Source organism: Xyrauchen texanus, chromosome 21, assembly GCF_025860055.1.
Source record: "Xyrauchen texanus isolate HMW12.3.18 chromosome 21, RBS_HiC_50CHRs, whole genome shotgun sequence".
Lineage (NCBI taxonomy): Eukaryota > Metazoa > Chordata > Actinopteri > Cypriniformes > Catostomidae > Xyrauchen > Xyrauchen texanus.
This window is the reverse complement of record NC_068296.1, coordinates 9481328-9497074: the sequence shown is the minus strand read 5'-3', so window position 1 is coordinate 9497074 and position 15747 is coordinate 9481328. Positions and strand designations below refer to the sequence as shown.

The 15747-nt window shown below is 43.4% G+C and overlaps 1 protein-coding gene across 1 annotated transcript in view; it reads left to right on the top strand.

Annotated features, from left to right (window-relative positions):
• The first annotated feature begins 7439 nt into the window (after nt 1-7439).
• LOC127661564 (protein Aster-B-like) overlaps nt 7440-15747 on the top strand; it is a 68709-nt gene continuing 60401 nt past the window's right edge. The window contains exon 1 of the mRNA XM_052152327.1: nt 7440-7500. Coding sequence (XP_052008287.1) covers nt 7478-7500 — 23 coding nt within the window. The 5' untranslated portion in view covers nt 7440-7477. The remainder of the gene's footprint in view (nt 7501-15747) is intronic.

The following is a 15747-nucleotide window of genomic DNA, read 5'->3' as shown; positions in this document are numbered from 1 at the left end:
CAGGTGCATCGTCAGGTATTTTGTCTGAAGAGCAGCCCTGGGGCATCCCAGTGCAGCAATGAAGCGCAGCATCTCATTCTGCTTTCGTCAGGGAACAAGGGTTACAGTCAAGTAAACCGAGATGTTCCCTTTCAAAAAGCTACACATATGATGCTGCGCTGAATTAGCACTTTGGGAACGAGAAGACCCATGCCGCCGCACTGTGGATGTCCAGACCCCTTACGGATGTGTAGTGTGCTCACAATAGTCTGAGATGTCTCAGACATTAGCTTGTGATGTTGACTCAAGAGCCCGGAGTGGCATGAACATCCAAACTATAAAATCTAATGAATGTGTGTGGAGAGGACCAGCCTGCCGCATCACAAAAATGCTGCAGAGGGACACCTCTAGCCAAGGCTTTAGAGGAGGCAACCCCTCTGGTAGAGTGAGCCCTGATACCTACTGGCGAAGCTTGACCGCGCGCCTCTTAGGCCAGGGCAATAGCGTCCCTCACCCAATGCGACATAGTCTGCTTGGTGGTGGCCGCCCCCCTGTTGCGGCCCCCATGGCAAACGAATAGTTGCCCAGACATACGCCACTGGCTAGTGCAGTGGACATAAGTCTGAAGGGCATGGACTGGACCAAAGTCTGTGAAGTATTTCCTGCTCCGGCATTGTAAACGGCGTGGAGCAGAAGGCTTCGAGAGTGACCAGATATAAGGTCGAGAAAGCGCGATTCCTGTCCGGAATCGCCCAAGGCAAGCCGTCGAGGAGAGACATTATCTCGAGAACCATACCAGTTTCAACTCCCGCGTCAGTATTTTCTGTCTGGACAGTAAATCTGCTCCCATTCAGGCATCCAGGGATACAAGCTGTTCTGATTAACAGGAGTTTGCCCTGGGCCCAAAGGAGAATCTGCCGTGCCAGTCTATTCAGCTGGTGTGAACGTAGACCTCCATGATAGTTTATTTAAGAGACTACCGCTGTGTTGTCCACCCGCACTAAAACATGGCAGCCTCTGGAGTAAGTATTTCAGGGCCAGAAATACAGCCATCAACTCGAGACAGTTAATGTGACAATCGAGCTGATGACCCTCCCATTCCCCTTGAGCTGGACGACCACTTAAGACGCACCTAGAATGGGACCCAAAGTGAGGAACCGGGGTCTGAACCACATAGAAAGGGTACGTATCACACGGCGCGTAACCCTTATCGGCCTAGGGGATTGGCCCTTGGATGAAATCCCCTGGCTTTGAGCCACAACTGAAATGGTCTTATGTGCAAAAAGGCCCAAAGGGATCACTGAGGACGCAGTTGCCATGAGACCTTGTAGTCGTTGATACTGACGAACAGTGCAACCTTGGCCTAGCCTGACTTTGCTCAGGGTGTTCTGAATGGACTCGATTAGAGCGGGAGACAATTGTGCCCGCATTGTGATCGAATTCCATATGATCCCCAGGTTCTCTGAGATGGGTATCGATTCTGACACTTCCTGTTGAGGGGATATCAAGTGTCCCGTGTCCTGGACTAAGGCAGGTAGCAACGGAACACCCAACATTTCGCTGGCAACCACTAACTCCCGAAACACCAGAGACGGCGGGAATGGAGCAGTTTCGTGGGGAGTATCGGGAGGATACAGGTGGATGTTTCACGTGACCCGTCCCAAGGGGGGCTACCCCCACAAAGCTGGGTGCAAAACCGTCAGGGTTTTTTTGTTTCTTTTTAGAAATAACTGCCCTGAGGTCTTGCTTTGTGGGCTGCTGAGGGCGACGAACTGGCCCCCAGTCTTTACGAGGGGGAGCATGATTCGCCACGCTTTGTTTTTGAGCCTCCCGTCTAGAAGGACCGGGGCGGGGCTGGGTGGCCGATGGCCCATCCCCCAGAGTGTGGTGAGGAAGGAATTGCCTGAAGGCTTCGTCATGACTTTTTGCCTCCTGGAACCTGGTGATAACTATATTCATAGCGTCACCAAATAAGCCAGAAGGCGAAACCAGGGCATCGAGAAGGAAAGTTTTGTCCTTGACTCAGATGCCCAATAGTTTAAGCCATAAGTTTCTCTCCATGCTGACTAAAGCAGACATAGACCGGCCAATGGCGTGGGCCGTCTGCTTGGTCGTGCAGATAGACAGATCCGTGGCTCTACGAAGCTCAGAGAAAGCCTCTTCGTTGACCGTGGTGCCCGCACTCAGGTCCTTCAACAGATTAGACTATTATGCCTGTAAGGGCAGCACCAGCCTGACCTGCTGCCTGATAAGCCTTCCCCACAAGCGTGGAGGTGGTCCTGCACAGCTTTGTGGGAAGAGTGGGTCTCTTTAGCGATGATGCCGAGCCAGGCGAGAGATAACCTGCAAGTGTCTCCTCTACCGGCGGCATCACCGAATTCCCCTGAGCCTCAGCACCCACGATAGTCGAATATGTCGAGGGCACGAAGACACAGGAAGTATAAGGATTCTTCCATGAATGAGAATGCTCATTATGGAGGTCATAGAAGAAAGGAAGTGACTGATATAACGTTCCCTTCCCTTTTTTTATTTTTTTTTAATTTTTGGCCACCAGACAGAAATCTGTCTTCAAGTTTGGAGCAATTGGGGGGGTCTCTTGTTTGCGTGGCCAGTCTAACTTTAGTCTGGCCACAGCCCGAGTAACCACCTCGAGTAATACCTCAGCCACTTTATTATTGCACATGGAATGTACATCATGAACCGAAGAGGCGCAGAGGCACACTTCAGGCTTACGAGAAGGATCAGCTGGATCTGGGGAGAGAGCAAGCGATAGGGACGGCTCTTGGAAGTAAGCGAGACGAATGTGAAACATTTTGACTGTAAACTGCACAGAGCAGCATGCTCTTCCCCCAAACACACAAAGCAAAACCGCTTGCTTTGTTTATCAGTCATTCTTTTCCTTCTTTATTATTAAAATAAAAAAAAGAGAGAAAGAGAAAGGTTTCTGCACACTGCCTAACAATTCTAACTCCTAACAGAGGAAAGTAGAAAGTTTCTGACAGGCTCATGAAACACACACATACAGAGTGTTCTGAAGACAAAAGATCTGATGATGTACCTGTGACGCATCTATTTATAGCCCTGCTACAGGTGCATCCAATGATGTCACCGGCAGAGGCTATAAATTTCAATAAATTTTCATTGACGTGTTGCACACATATTCACATCTGGTCACACCTAAAGTTGTTCCCAAAGCGCTAAATCTGCGCAGCATCATAAGTTTAGCTTTTTGAAAGGGAACAGTGTAATAAACAGAAATATCAAGCTGTGTATCTGTGCTAAGCACCCAGAAAGACTGCATCTGCCACACACTCTTGAAAACGTGAAAAATTGGGATTGAAAATATCATTATAGGTATTAATTTTTTTCTGAGGAAAACAGTAGCAGAAGTACCAATAGGTACCATGGTACTACCATGAATTTCTGAACATGCTACCTGTAGTATTCATGATATTTTTAGGCGTCAAGCCCCGAAGAGGCGAAGACCCCTATTTTTTTCGTTAGTGTTCCTATTATTACTATTCTTCCGCTCTTGAGTCTATGGCAGCCCATAGAACTGCTTGTGGGAAAGTTATGAAATTTGGCACACAGATAGAGGACAGTCTGTTACCACAGCAAATTTGGCATCTCTATCTCAAACCCTCAAACACCACCAACTGCCCAAATTTGCACTCATGTTAATGTTAATAACTTTTGAACCGGGAGTCCTAGAAACTAAATTAGATTCCTTGGCTAAAGACGATTCGATTGCACCATATGACGTCATTTTCTGTCATGAAAAGTTTTATGGCATTTTGAATTTTCTGAAAAATCTACTTTTTTAACTCATCCTAGGCCGTTTTGTCCGATATGAACGAAAATTGGTCATCTAGAGGCACTCACGACAAAAAGTTATTCACAGAATTGTGAAAAACCTTATCATTTTCGAATGGTGCTTTAACAAATTAGACGAAGAGCACACCAAAATGGACATGAGGGTATATCTCCGTAACACTTTAGTGTATTCATACCAAACTTATTATTTGTCATATGCACCATGACTCGAGGGTGCCTGCTTAGCCTAGTGGTCACGAGATATGAAAAAAGCTAATTTTTGCTTATAACTTCTGAACAGTTTGTCATAAAATCATCAAATTGGTCTAATTAAATTCAGTGGGGTATAGCGAATCCAACGTTATGTAAAAATTAGTATATCAGCCATTTTGGACGTCGTAATTTTTTATTTAGTCATAAATGCTGTATTTCACGAACGACTTGGCGTATTGTTACGAAACTCGTTATGTGTCTTTGGCACCATGCCCTTTAGGAACTCAAAAAGTTTCGGGACAGCTAGTTCTAGATATAGACTGTCCGATTTGCACAAAAATTGGCCTGCATCATCTAGAGGCACTCAGGACAAAAAGTTATTCACAGTATTTTGATAAACCATACAGTTTTCAAATGGTGCTTCAACGAATTTGACAAAGAATGTGCTAAATTGAACTTGAGCAAAAATTGGATTGAGATGAAACCTGGTACGTGTAATCACAATTAGGCCCTGAGGTTACCTGTAGAGTTTTGGTGCACTGCCTCCTACTGGTCAGGAGGCTTATAACTCTTGAATGCTTTCCTGCATGATAACCATCATGCCCAGATACTACCTGAGCAGTTTCAGTACAGTGCCTCGTACTGGACAAAAATTCTAAGGAGTAGCTATTTTTATTTATTTTTAAAATAAATGTGTTTTTATGATTGAAAGTTTACATTTTCTAACTTGTCATTCATTGGACTCTAACCAAAAACATGTCACAAAGCTTCTTCTGCTGCTCATGGTGCCGATAATTGGCTTGACCATGGTATCGCTGCTTGCAGCTATATTTTGTCATTGGTTCTGTAATTTGGGAGTGTATGTTAAGTGAATAGTTGCCGTGTGCATGGTAGGTCAGAGGGTCTTGAAAAGCCCTGTGTTTGAATATGCATATTTCCCTATTATATAGTCAGTGGAATCGTAAGTCAGCATCCTCAATATACCAAGAAATGTGTTCCTTGTGCTTAAATTGTACTTGTTTATCAAAACCAGAGGTAATAACTTTTCAGGGTTGTTGTTAAGTAATTGTAACAAAGTTTGTGGTTGGGGCAAGGAGGAAGCGGGAGTCGGCTAGTTCCAACACAGAAAGTGAAAACTTAACTTTATTTGTTAAGCACTCTAGTCTCTGTGAGCTCTCTCCCTCACTGGCTTTTGGCTCACTCTTAAATCCATCTCCATCTCTCACTGCAATGACAATCAGCTGTTAAAGACAATCGTTGCCAGGTGATGATCCTTACCATTTTCATCTCCTGATCTCACTCTCCATTCACAAGCAGCTGCTCAACCATATATATATATATATATATATATATATATATATATATATATATATAATACATGGGAATGATTCAAACTTACTACCTCTAACAGAGTTTTTGCTACAGAAGTTTAAATCGCAGATGCTGTTAAATATATTTCTGAATTCATTGATACTACAATGATAGACCAGCGTGGAAAAATTCAGTCAACTTATAAAGCAGACAGACATGATCTATAAACGCCTTTCCAGAAATCACAGAAAAACAGAGGAAAATGTTTGTAATTGTAGTAGTATACAATAGCCGTGTTTCCACTATCGAGCCAAATGAGGGCATGCTAGTTCGTGCCAGGACCAGTTGCGTTCCCACTGTCAATTCCGAGGCTTCGTCATGCTGCACTCTGGACCCGCTAATTAACCTTGGGCAAAACAAGGCCAACTATGGAGTGAGGTGGGGTCAATGTCAAAGGCAGAGTTTCACCGAACTTGCCATGTTGTGTATCAACGGTACATGCACAACGGTACAGTACAAAACTGTTAAAATGCACAATGGACAAAGCTCTGCCAAAAGAAATAACTTTCCATGGTTTGAGATCATGGATGGTGTGCTGGAACATCGTCCCGCTGTTAGTGGAGAGAACACTCGGGACACCATGGCAGTTACTGTCAGTGAGTTGTCAATGCTTATCTTGCTATCGAGGTAATGTTTACAAACGATATAACCTTGATATTCTAGATAACTAGAAAACATGATACCTCAGCTTGAGCTTCCCTCTTGCTTATAAAATGGGCGAGGTGTGTGACATTGGCCATAATATGTTAAGGACGGGGTTTAGGGCAAAGCTGCAGGGCTATTGGCCTGGCTGGCCAGTTGATAGCCCTGGCTTGCACTGGCCTGACAGTGGAAAAGTGGCTAATGTTAGAACAGTGCATGTATCGTTCACAGTCAAGGTAATCGCAAAGTGATGATCTTAGTGAAAAAATAAATCCAAGAGGACGGACAAACCAAGATAAATAATAATAAATATACCCGTTTTATTTTTAACCAATGAAGTTGAAATAACGCAGACTGATGGCTTCAACTAATGCATATAATATCAATGAACAACCTAGGAGTTCACGGTAAACCTGTCTTCAAAGATTTATAAGGTGTTTTTGAAAATCAATTTGCTGTTAAAAAAAATAAAAAATAAATGAATGGAATATTTACTTCCAGAATCAGACTGTTGAAACTGTTGTCGCTCTACTGAGATTAATTGTGAGTTAAGTCTCCTGTGTACTTCACGTGAGGTGCACTATTTGTGTGAGTAAGTTGTTGCCTATGTAGAGCGTTCTAAATCAGTCAGTTATAATGTTTCATTTTAGTTAGGATGCTGCCTGTGTAGGCAGTTGACAACAAGGCAGCTCACTAGGTTTTGGAACAGAACTATAGCTTATGTACATTAGGAGATTAGGCTGCTTATTGAGTCCTAATTGGGGCTGACGGGAAGGCAAAGTCTTTATAATCTCTCCACATGAATCCCCCACCAAAAAACACAAGACAAGACAAGAAAACCCACCTCGTCTGACCCTCTTAAACTTCAGCCACCTCTGTTCACCATAGGGGACAGTCACAGCTATCCAAACAATCTTTTAGAGCTGAGAAAATGTGAGAGAGAGAGGGAGAGGAAAGGCTGCAATGAGCATGCTCAGTAACACTCACGGCTCAGTGACTGCAGCTTTTAACTGCAGCAGGGGGATGAGATAGAGAGACAGGGCACATAAGTGGCAGAGAAATTTATGGAACAAGTGCAATGGAGAGCGCAAGAATGAGTGAGCTTATACACCCATGCACTGCAATTTAATTAGAAGGATAACACCTACATCTGTGTGTGTTTGTGTGTGCTGTTTATCTCTCCCATTTTCTCTACAACACACCCGTACACACACGTTTCGCTCTGACGAATCTTGATGACAGGTATTTTTTAGTAGTACAGTCCAGCAGGTTTATATGGGACTGTCTGAATCCTTGGACGTCCCGGTAGCATTAGGTTGAGTACTTAGGCTCTCAGCTCTCTGAATGGGACAGCACAGCAGGACACGCTCTCTTCTTACCGGCTGCACATCACCAAGATGCAGCCTCAACAGCCGCAGCCACCTGACTCCATACCTGACATGCTCTCAGCACCGCATCAATGAGAGGCTTCAAACTCGCCTGGTAAGAAATAGATTTAGTCATGCACACTCTCGTAGCTTCCAAATCTTTATTACATATAGACATTCTTCATGCATTTGACCAATATGTGGTTATTTAACAAAGATTTGCATACTATGACTTTTTTCTATTAAATTGACTGTGTCTTGCACACCTGCCTGCGATCACCCAGATGGGTGAGTTATGGTTATTTAAGTGAGAAAACACAAAAATGGGCATGTTTGTGAGTTTCCAAGAATAAGATTGAAAAGCAAAACCCTGAAAATATTATTTCAGTGCTGCAGTTTCTTTAAAGTGTTTGTGAGAAGGATGACATGAGCCCATGTTTGTGTGCTTTTTTAATTAAAGAGAAACCCTGGAGAAACTTTGTGCCAAATCGTCCTCTTCTCAGTGTGTCAGGGCCTCGTATTTTGTAAAGTCTCTTTGCATCTCGGTGGCCACTGTCACGTGTCGTCATGCGGTCAACTGCAGTGCCTCCCTTCTTTTTTCTATTCTTCCTGTGATCCTCCAAACTCAACTCTCTTCTTTTTCCAAACTCCTTCTCTGTCAGTCTCTCTCTCTCTCTCTCTCTCTCTCTCTCTCTCTCTCTCTCTCTCTCTCTCACTCTCTCTCCTCTCCCGTCCCATGCATGTGTTTGTGAATACGTCTCAGTCATGTGGAGGATATTTTTAGCTACAAATCACAGTATGCTGCGTTGAGTGGAAACATGTAGCCTGTTTTCTCTCACATTGCTCACACTTGCACCATGCTAGCTGTCCTTTTCCCAGTTTTCCTCTCTTTTGCCCTTTCCTTTTGGAAAAAAAAATTCATTTGATCTCCCATATGAAATAAATATTACAAATGAGATCTCTTGTATATCTGTGTTGCTATGGTTTTTAAGAGCCCTCTGAAGTGGAGGCTGATTGATGAAGTGGAGCTCTCAGTCTTAAAAGTCAACACAAAACGGCATTCGCAAAAAACATTTTACATTTGATTGGTTTCTGAGTGAAATAGAATATACATACAACAAGAAAATGTTGAGTGGGGCATTACATACCAGAATAGAACCAGTGTTTTTGATTAGATTTAAAAATAAGGATTGAATTGATGATTGAAATATATGATATGTGAAAATATGTGAGCTAAAAAAGGAGTCTTTTAAGAGACATTGACTTCTTTACTGTTTGTTTACTATTACTTTTCTTAAAAACGTGCAATGATGTATCATGTACAGGATATTCGTTTATTTATTTATAAAGCACCTTTAAAACAACAGACCAATGTGCTGTCCAATAATAATTTGGGCTTGAGGTGAGAGTGGTTCCTCGGGTCAGGGGGCCGCTCTCAGCCATCCCCCCTCCCGGATTCTTTCCGGAGGTGCATGATGAGGTGACCAAGCCGTAGAGGGCACCGTTTACTGCCCTAACCAGCTTCCTCGCTCATCCGTTCTCACTACCCTCGCCTATCTGCCACATCATGCCTTGCCGGCATTCCAGCCAGAGCCATGCTCCGTCTGCCCCCCGAAAGCGTCCCTCTGCAGCTTCTAAACAACAGGCAGCTCCGCTTCAACCTGGGCCCAGCTCTCAGCCCCAGCGTAGAGCTCCCCACAGAAAGCTGACACCCCCGTCTCACGAACCACTACCAGGACCCAGAAGGCTCCCAAGTGTTCCTGAGACGGAAAAATCAAGGAGCGAGATGGCCAATACGGAGTTGGTATCTGGGCCACTCCATCACCCGGTGGAAGGCCGGTAGGGAAACCTCTTGCTGCACCCCGCCCGGGCCATGGTACCCACATTGCCAGTAAAAAGAGAGCAGTTCCCTCACTCCTTTGGTCACCTAAACGGTGCCCCCACACGCCGTTCTCACGCCGGTCTGGCGTGACCAAGCACCTGCTGTCATGGCACCATGGACCCCTCGCCTCCACGCCCTTGAATGTAGACTTCCGGCAGGCCGGTTCTGACGAGTCTAGAGGACGCCTCCATAGGACCTTCTCCTCAGTCACTTTTCCGGCCCCAGTTTTTTTCTCAGCACAATTGTTTCGGGATGCAAATTTGCTCCACAAAATATGACCTGCTCCCCCCGCTGCAATACCCCAGTGACCCAATCTAGGAGCTTGGACGCGTCGCTTACACTTCCAACCGGTTGCGCTGGTGGGCTGGGACCATCTGACTCGGCGATGCAATTTAGTTCGCCAGGCACTCGCCCCACAGGGGTGCGATAGATCCGTCCCTCCAACCGAGATAAAGCCGGGGTTCTACGGCCCTCATTTCATCGTACCCAAGACAGGCTGTGCGTGGCGGCCTATCTTGGACCTGTAAGTTCTGAACCGGGCCTCAAACAGACTCCCGCAGGTACCAGGTGCTCAGGCACCTCAGCCGTCTAGGTCTTCAGGTCGACGAGGAAAAGAACAAGCTCTCACCCGGTTCAGAGCGTTTCTTTTGTCAGCATGGAGTTGCACTCAGTCTCAATGACAGCGCGCCTCACAAACGAGCGCACGCAGCTGGTGCTGAACTGCCTAAGTTCCCTCAGACAAGGCACAGTGTTTCCATTGTGGCAGTTCCAGATGCTCCTGAGGCATATGATATCATCAGCAGCGGCCGCCCACGCCGGTTGATGCATATAAGACCGCTCCAGCACTGGCTTCAGACTCGAATCCCGAGATGGGCATGGCACCTCGGCACATACCGGGTGTTCATCACCTCTTTCTGCCACCAGACATCCAACCCTTAGACAGACCTATGTTTTCTGCGGACAGGGGTCCTCCTAAAGCAGGTGTCCCACCTGCATAGGACTTCCTCCTCAGTCACTTTTCTGGCCCCAGCAGGTACGCAGAGTTTTTCTCAGCACAATTATTTCAGGATGCAAATTTGGTCGACGAGGCTTCAGGTCAACGAGGAAAAGAGCAAGCTCTTCCCAGTTCAGAGTGTTTCAGTGCATTTCTTTTCTCAGCATGGAGTTAGACAGTCTCAATGACAGTGCGCATCACAAATGAGCGCATGCAGCCGGTCCTGAACTGCCTAAGTTCCCTCAGACAAGGCACTGTGGTTTCATTGTGGTGGTTCCGGATGCTCCTGGTGCATGTGACATCATCAGCAGCGGCCACGCCGCTCAGGTTGATGCATATGAGACCGCTTCAGCACTGGCTTCAGACTTGAGTCCCGAGATGGGTATGGCGCCTTGGTACATACCGGGTGTTCATCGCCTCTTTCTGCCACCAGACATGCAACCCTTAGACAGACCTATGTTTTCTGCGGACAGGGGCCCCCCTAAGGCAGGTGTCGCGACACGTTCTGGTCACCACAGATGCCTCCAAACAGGGTTGGGGCACCGTGTACAATGGGCACGCAGCCACCGGCTCCTGGACAGGGTTGGCACATCAACTGGCAAAAGTTGCTGTAAATTTTTGCCCTACGGATGTATCTCCCACTATTGTGAGGCAAGCATGTCTTGATTCGCTCTGACAGCACCAACATGATAGCGTACATAAATTGCCTCGGAGTGCACTCTCGTTTTAATTTCAAGAAGCGTTTGGTGATCATAAAACAACAGAGCCGATGAATTCAGTAATCATCGGTGGCTCGCCATGCACACTGGCACCAACTTAAACACTAGTCGTACTCTCTCTCTCTTTCCTAGCATTTGTCCCACATAGGTGCAGGGTCCGCTTTGGGATAGTCCACATATACATATTTGATTTGGCACAAGTTTGATACCAGACGCTCTTCGTGACACAACCCCCAGTAGCTGGGGGACTCTCACTCACATATGGGGCAATTTAGAGTAACTTGCATGTTTTTTGGACTTGTGGGGGAAACTGGAGCACCCATAGGAAACTCCATGCATACATGGGGAGAACATGCAAACTCCACACAGAAAGGCCCTAGTTGAGCCGGGACTCGAACCCAGGACCTTCTTGCTGTGAGGCAACCTCTCTAGTTTGAAAACTCAATTTTAACATCATCTGATCCAGAGCAGTCAGTAATGGTGAGTGTTTTAGAAAAATGCTCAGTTTTCTGTGGAGGAAAACACATTCCAGAATTGACAAGAGTACAGGCACCCCCAACTCCACGTTTTGTAGCTGCTGCTAATTATTTCAAATAGGTATAGCAACAGGTATAGAAGACATATACTGTGTTCCAAATGGCATAAATGATGCCTTCACAGTGCATTTGGAAGAGAAAACTATAATGATGGCAACACAGAAAGATTGTTAGAAAATAATTTTCAGTAAAAAATTACTTACAAATGTAGATTAGAATGAAAGACGTTTTATTACATCTTTCAGCCCTCTGACAGTTGAACGTAAAGTCTTCTGAAGGGAACACACCCTTTATGTCAAGTATGCTACAGGCCAGACAAAGCTGTGAAAACATCTTTTAAAATAATAGACATTGACGCAAGTTTGCATCGTTACTATGACAACTAGTGGACGTGCTATCAAAAGCAACTGCAGTCAGAACAGAAAAAATAAATCAGATCTGTCCAAATATAACCTGCAGTTTGAACAGTCAGTTTAAAAAAATCATATTTGAGAATAAATATCCGATTTTCCTGCAGTGTGAACAAAGAAGTGTGATTTGGTTTTGTTTATATGCCTCAAATCAAATGTTTTAAGGTTGTTAATTAATAGCTTTCTGGTTTGGGTTAAGGCTGAGAAATATTTATTATTTATTTTTTAATAACTTTGGAGAAAATTAATGGGAATATCTCGTGCTTTTCCTTTGGTCCATCCTTGGATCCATTTCAGGATCTGCACCTGTAGACGAGAGGTATAAACCTAGCAAAATCAAAGTATTTTCAAATGAAAATGCATTAGTATTAGGCCTAAAACAAGTTTAGATGCTGTACATTTCAGTATCAATCCAAACATACAAATGTAACATATAAATATCTACAAAAACTAATGAGATCACCCTGTATTTGAATGTTTAAATGTTTTAAATGAGTGCAAGATAGCGTACATTTTCAGCATTTGGCAGTATTGTCATTGGTTTAAGAGACAAACATACTGGTGAAAGTTTTGGCTGTGGTTCAACACTTTTGGAAGTTTTACTGAATAATGAGAAATCTATATGCTGGTTTGGAAAATAACACATAACATTATTTAAGATGATCTTTAAAGGGTAAGTTGCAACATTATCAGGAAACCCAGCCATGGTCAATTTTGATGTCAAGTCAACCAGCATACACTGCTCATTCAAACAGGAACAGGAAACATATTAATCTATTTGAGCCACCATCTTAAGCTGAAAACGGTTCAGTTCCAGACAGGTGTCTGCTCCAGAGCTCCATTTGGCATAAGTAGAGCATATTCTATGCTTTGTCTGCTGGGATTAGAACCAGGTGCTCTTGCTGATTGGTTCTGATCATTTGTTTCCTCTCAGGCACATCTGTATCTCTGCTAAATTATGACTAATGAAGTGTTATGCTGTGAATGTCAGTTCAGAGAAAATTAACACAAAGAACAAGGTATTGTCCATGAACTCAGTTTGTTAGGCCTTGGTTTGCCTGTTCTGTTCTTTCCAAAGATTTATCTTGCTATTTCTTTTGGGAACAGCCCGAACTTGTGATTCCCAAAACCCAGCAAGATGTTGGTTGACGCAGCAATGTTATTCTCATAGGGTCTCTTTCTTTCTTTCTTTCTTTCTTTCTTTCTTTCTTTCTTTCTTTCTTTCTTTCTTTCTTTCTTTTTCTTTTTCTCACTGTCACCTGCATTGGAAGACTTTTTTGTCGCTCTAATTTCCCCAGGGATGCTGCTGCTCTCTTCCCTGCACTTCCTCTCTCTTTCCGTCAAAATGACAGCTCTCTCATACTCTTAAATAGGGCAGGCAGTACACCATGGATTTATTGAAGGATTCAGACTTAGGCAGTCTCATACAAAAATTTTACTTGTCTTTATAGTCTAAAGGTGCAGCCTCATTTACCTTTGCATGACGAATTTCCATGGGTGAAGAGGCGTAGCTAAATATTCAGCGTGTGTCAAACCAGCAAAAAAACTAGTGGCCAAGCAGCCTCTTTTTAATGCTGCACTTTAAACTGTGAGATGGGCAGACTACTGTGTGTCTCGTAGCCACGCACCGAGCCAACACATAACCTCCCCTAATGCTGTTATGAACGGCCCTTCAGGGATAAGTTGATTGCCCAAAGAAAAAATCTTTTTGTTTTTGTCCCCCGAAAAGAGTGAAACATTTTCAGCCGACCACCAGTGTCCACGTCGGGGGGAGGTGTCACTCCCAAGGGGAAGACACCACAGAGACCAGGTTTGAGTGGAAATACATCACATGGTCTTGCCGACTTTTTCGGCATTTTGCCGAATTTATGATTTTTTAATAATTAAGGAACTGGGGGCCTCGGTAGCTCAGAAAGTATTAAAGCTGACTACCACCCCTGTAGTTGTGAGATCGAATCCAGGGTGTACTGAGTGACTCCAAGTCTCCTAAGCAACCAAATTGTCCTGGTTGCTATGCAGGGTAGAGTCACATAGGGTAACCTCCTCGTGGTTGCGGTTAGTAGTTCTTGCTCTCAATGGGGTGTGTGGTAAGTTGTGCGTGGATCGCGGAGAGTGGATGAGGATCCACATGCAAAGTCTCCGCGGTGTCATGTACAACAAACCATGTGATATGATGCGTGGATTGACTGTCTGAGAGGCAACTGAGACTTGTCCTCCGCCACCCGGATTGAGGTGTACATACATATAAATGTTAACCTAAAATCTTGATATTGAATAAAGTTATCTATATATCTATGTTATCACTGGTCAACTACTGACTGATTTAAAAAAATAAAATAATACGCTTTAATGCCCCCAAAATTTTCACAACACTATGGTGCAGACTACATTTATTTTTTCTCTTACCCTTTCATGCTGTGCTGTACTTTGAACCATTGCGTGCTTGTTGTGTTGTTGTTTGGGTATTAATGTGGAGAAAATGCTCTTAATAATCTTACACCAAAGGACGTGTTAGATCACACAAGCACTCTAGAACACACTAATGAGGTCATTGTGTTTAGAACACTGCAGTGTTGATCAATCAGGAATCGGTCTCTAATATCAATAGATGCAATAATACGTACAATTTCCCATCATAACAAGAGACAGTTAGTGAGCTTGTGGTTTATCATATAATTTGTATATTTTGTCTTTCTTCATTGGTCTCCATTAGCTGTTTTGTCATCTGTTATCTCTCTAGCATTGTAAATTCATTAGGTGAGGGCATTATTGATATTTATTCATAGGAATCTATAGTTAAAACGTGTAATGCCTCTGTTAGCATCCAAATAGCTCATTATTATTATTTTTATCAATTTACAATGTTTACAGTATGTACCAAACAACCAAAAACACTGGGCTCTTTAACAATGTTTTGTATGTACTGCAGTTGTAATTATTGATTATTGTCTTATATGCTTCGTAGTATGAGCCACAGTTTGCATTTACTGGGGACATTAATAATAACTTGTGCAAAGAAAACTCACAAAAAAGACACTCACTTGGACTGAGATTAAATATTTGTTTTCTTTTTATGAAAGAAGCATGTAGCTTCTTTCCGTTTTTACCTACTGTAATTCAGATATCCCCTTTTCCATCATCAGAAGAGGTTTCAGATGTATGTGCAGTTCTTCTTGTAAAGAGACCCTGTGAAGGGCATTTTACCATTTTGCCTGTCAGTCATAATGCTGTTGAGTATCTGACTCACTGATGGTCACATGATTTGCCACAAAACAGGAACAGTGTTAAATTTTTTTGGAAGAGTACATTCCCTCACCTTTGATTTCAGCCTGTGGGTAACATTATACTGTTATAAATAATAATTAGCTTTATATTTATAAATTGTACCATTTATATGAATGTTTAATTAAAAGTGTATATTTGTGACTTTAATCACTTTTTAGCTTTTATGAGGTTCATTTAGACTAAACAATCCTGCTGTGTGACAAATTAACTAAAAGGACATATATTCCATGTAGTCTCTTAATTAATATAAAAAAATAAAGTCATAAAAATTACTAGACTGTATAACTAGAAAAGGAAAACCCATTCACAACTTTGAATGTTGGCTTGACAAAACCTTGTCTGAAAGTTTACAAAAAGTTTAAAAAGCATTGAGTTTGAGGGTTACATTGAGGTTTATATAGTTTGATTTTTTTGGATATTTCATTGTTCACTATGGGAAAATAGTGGCAGATGGCTGCTGCGGCGTGGAGCTCTGTAGAGTTTTTGTTACTTTTGTTGGTTTGTCATGTTTTTTGTCGCTCTTTCCCAATCAGTTT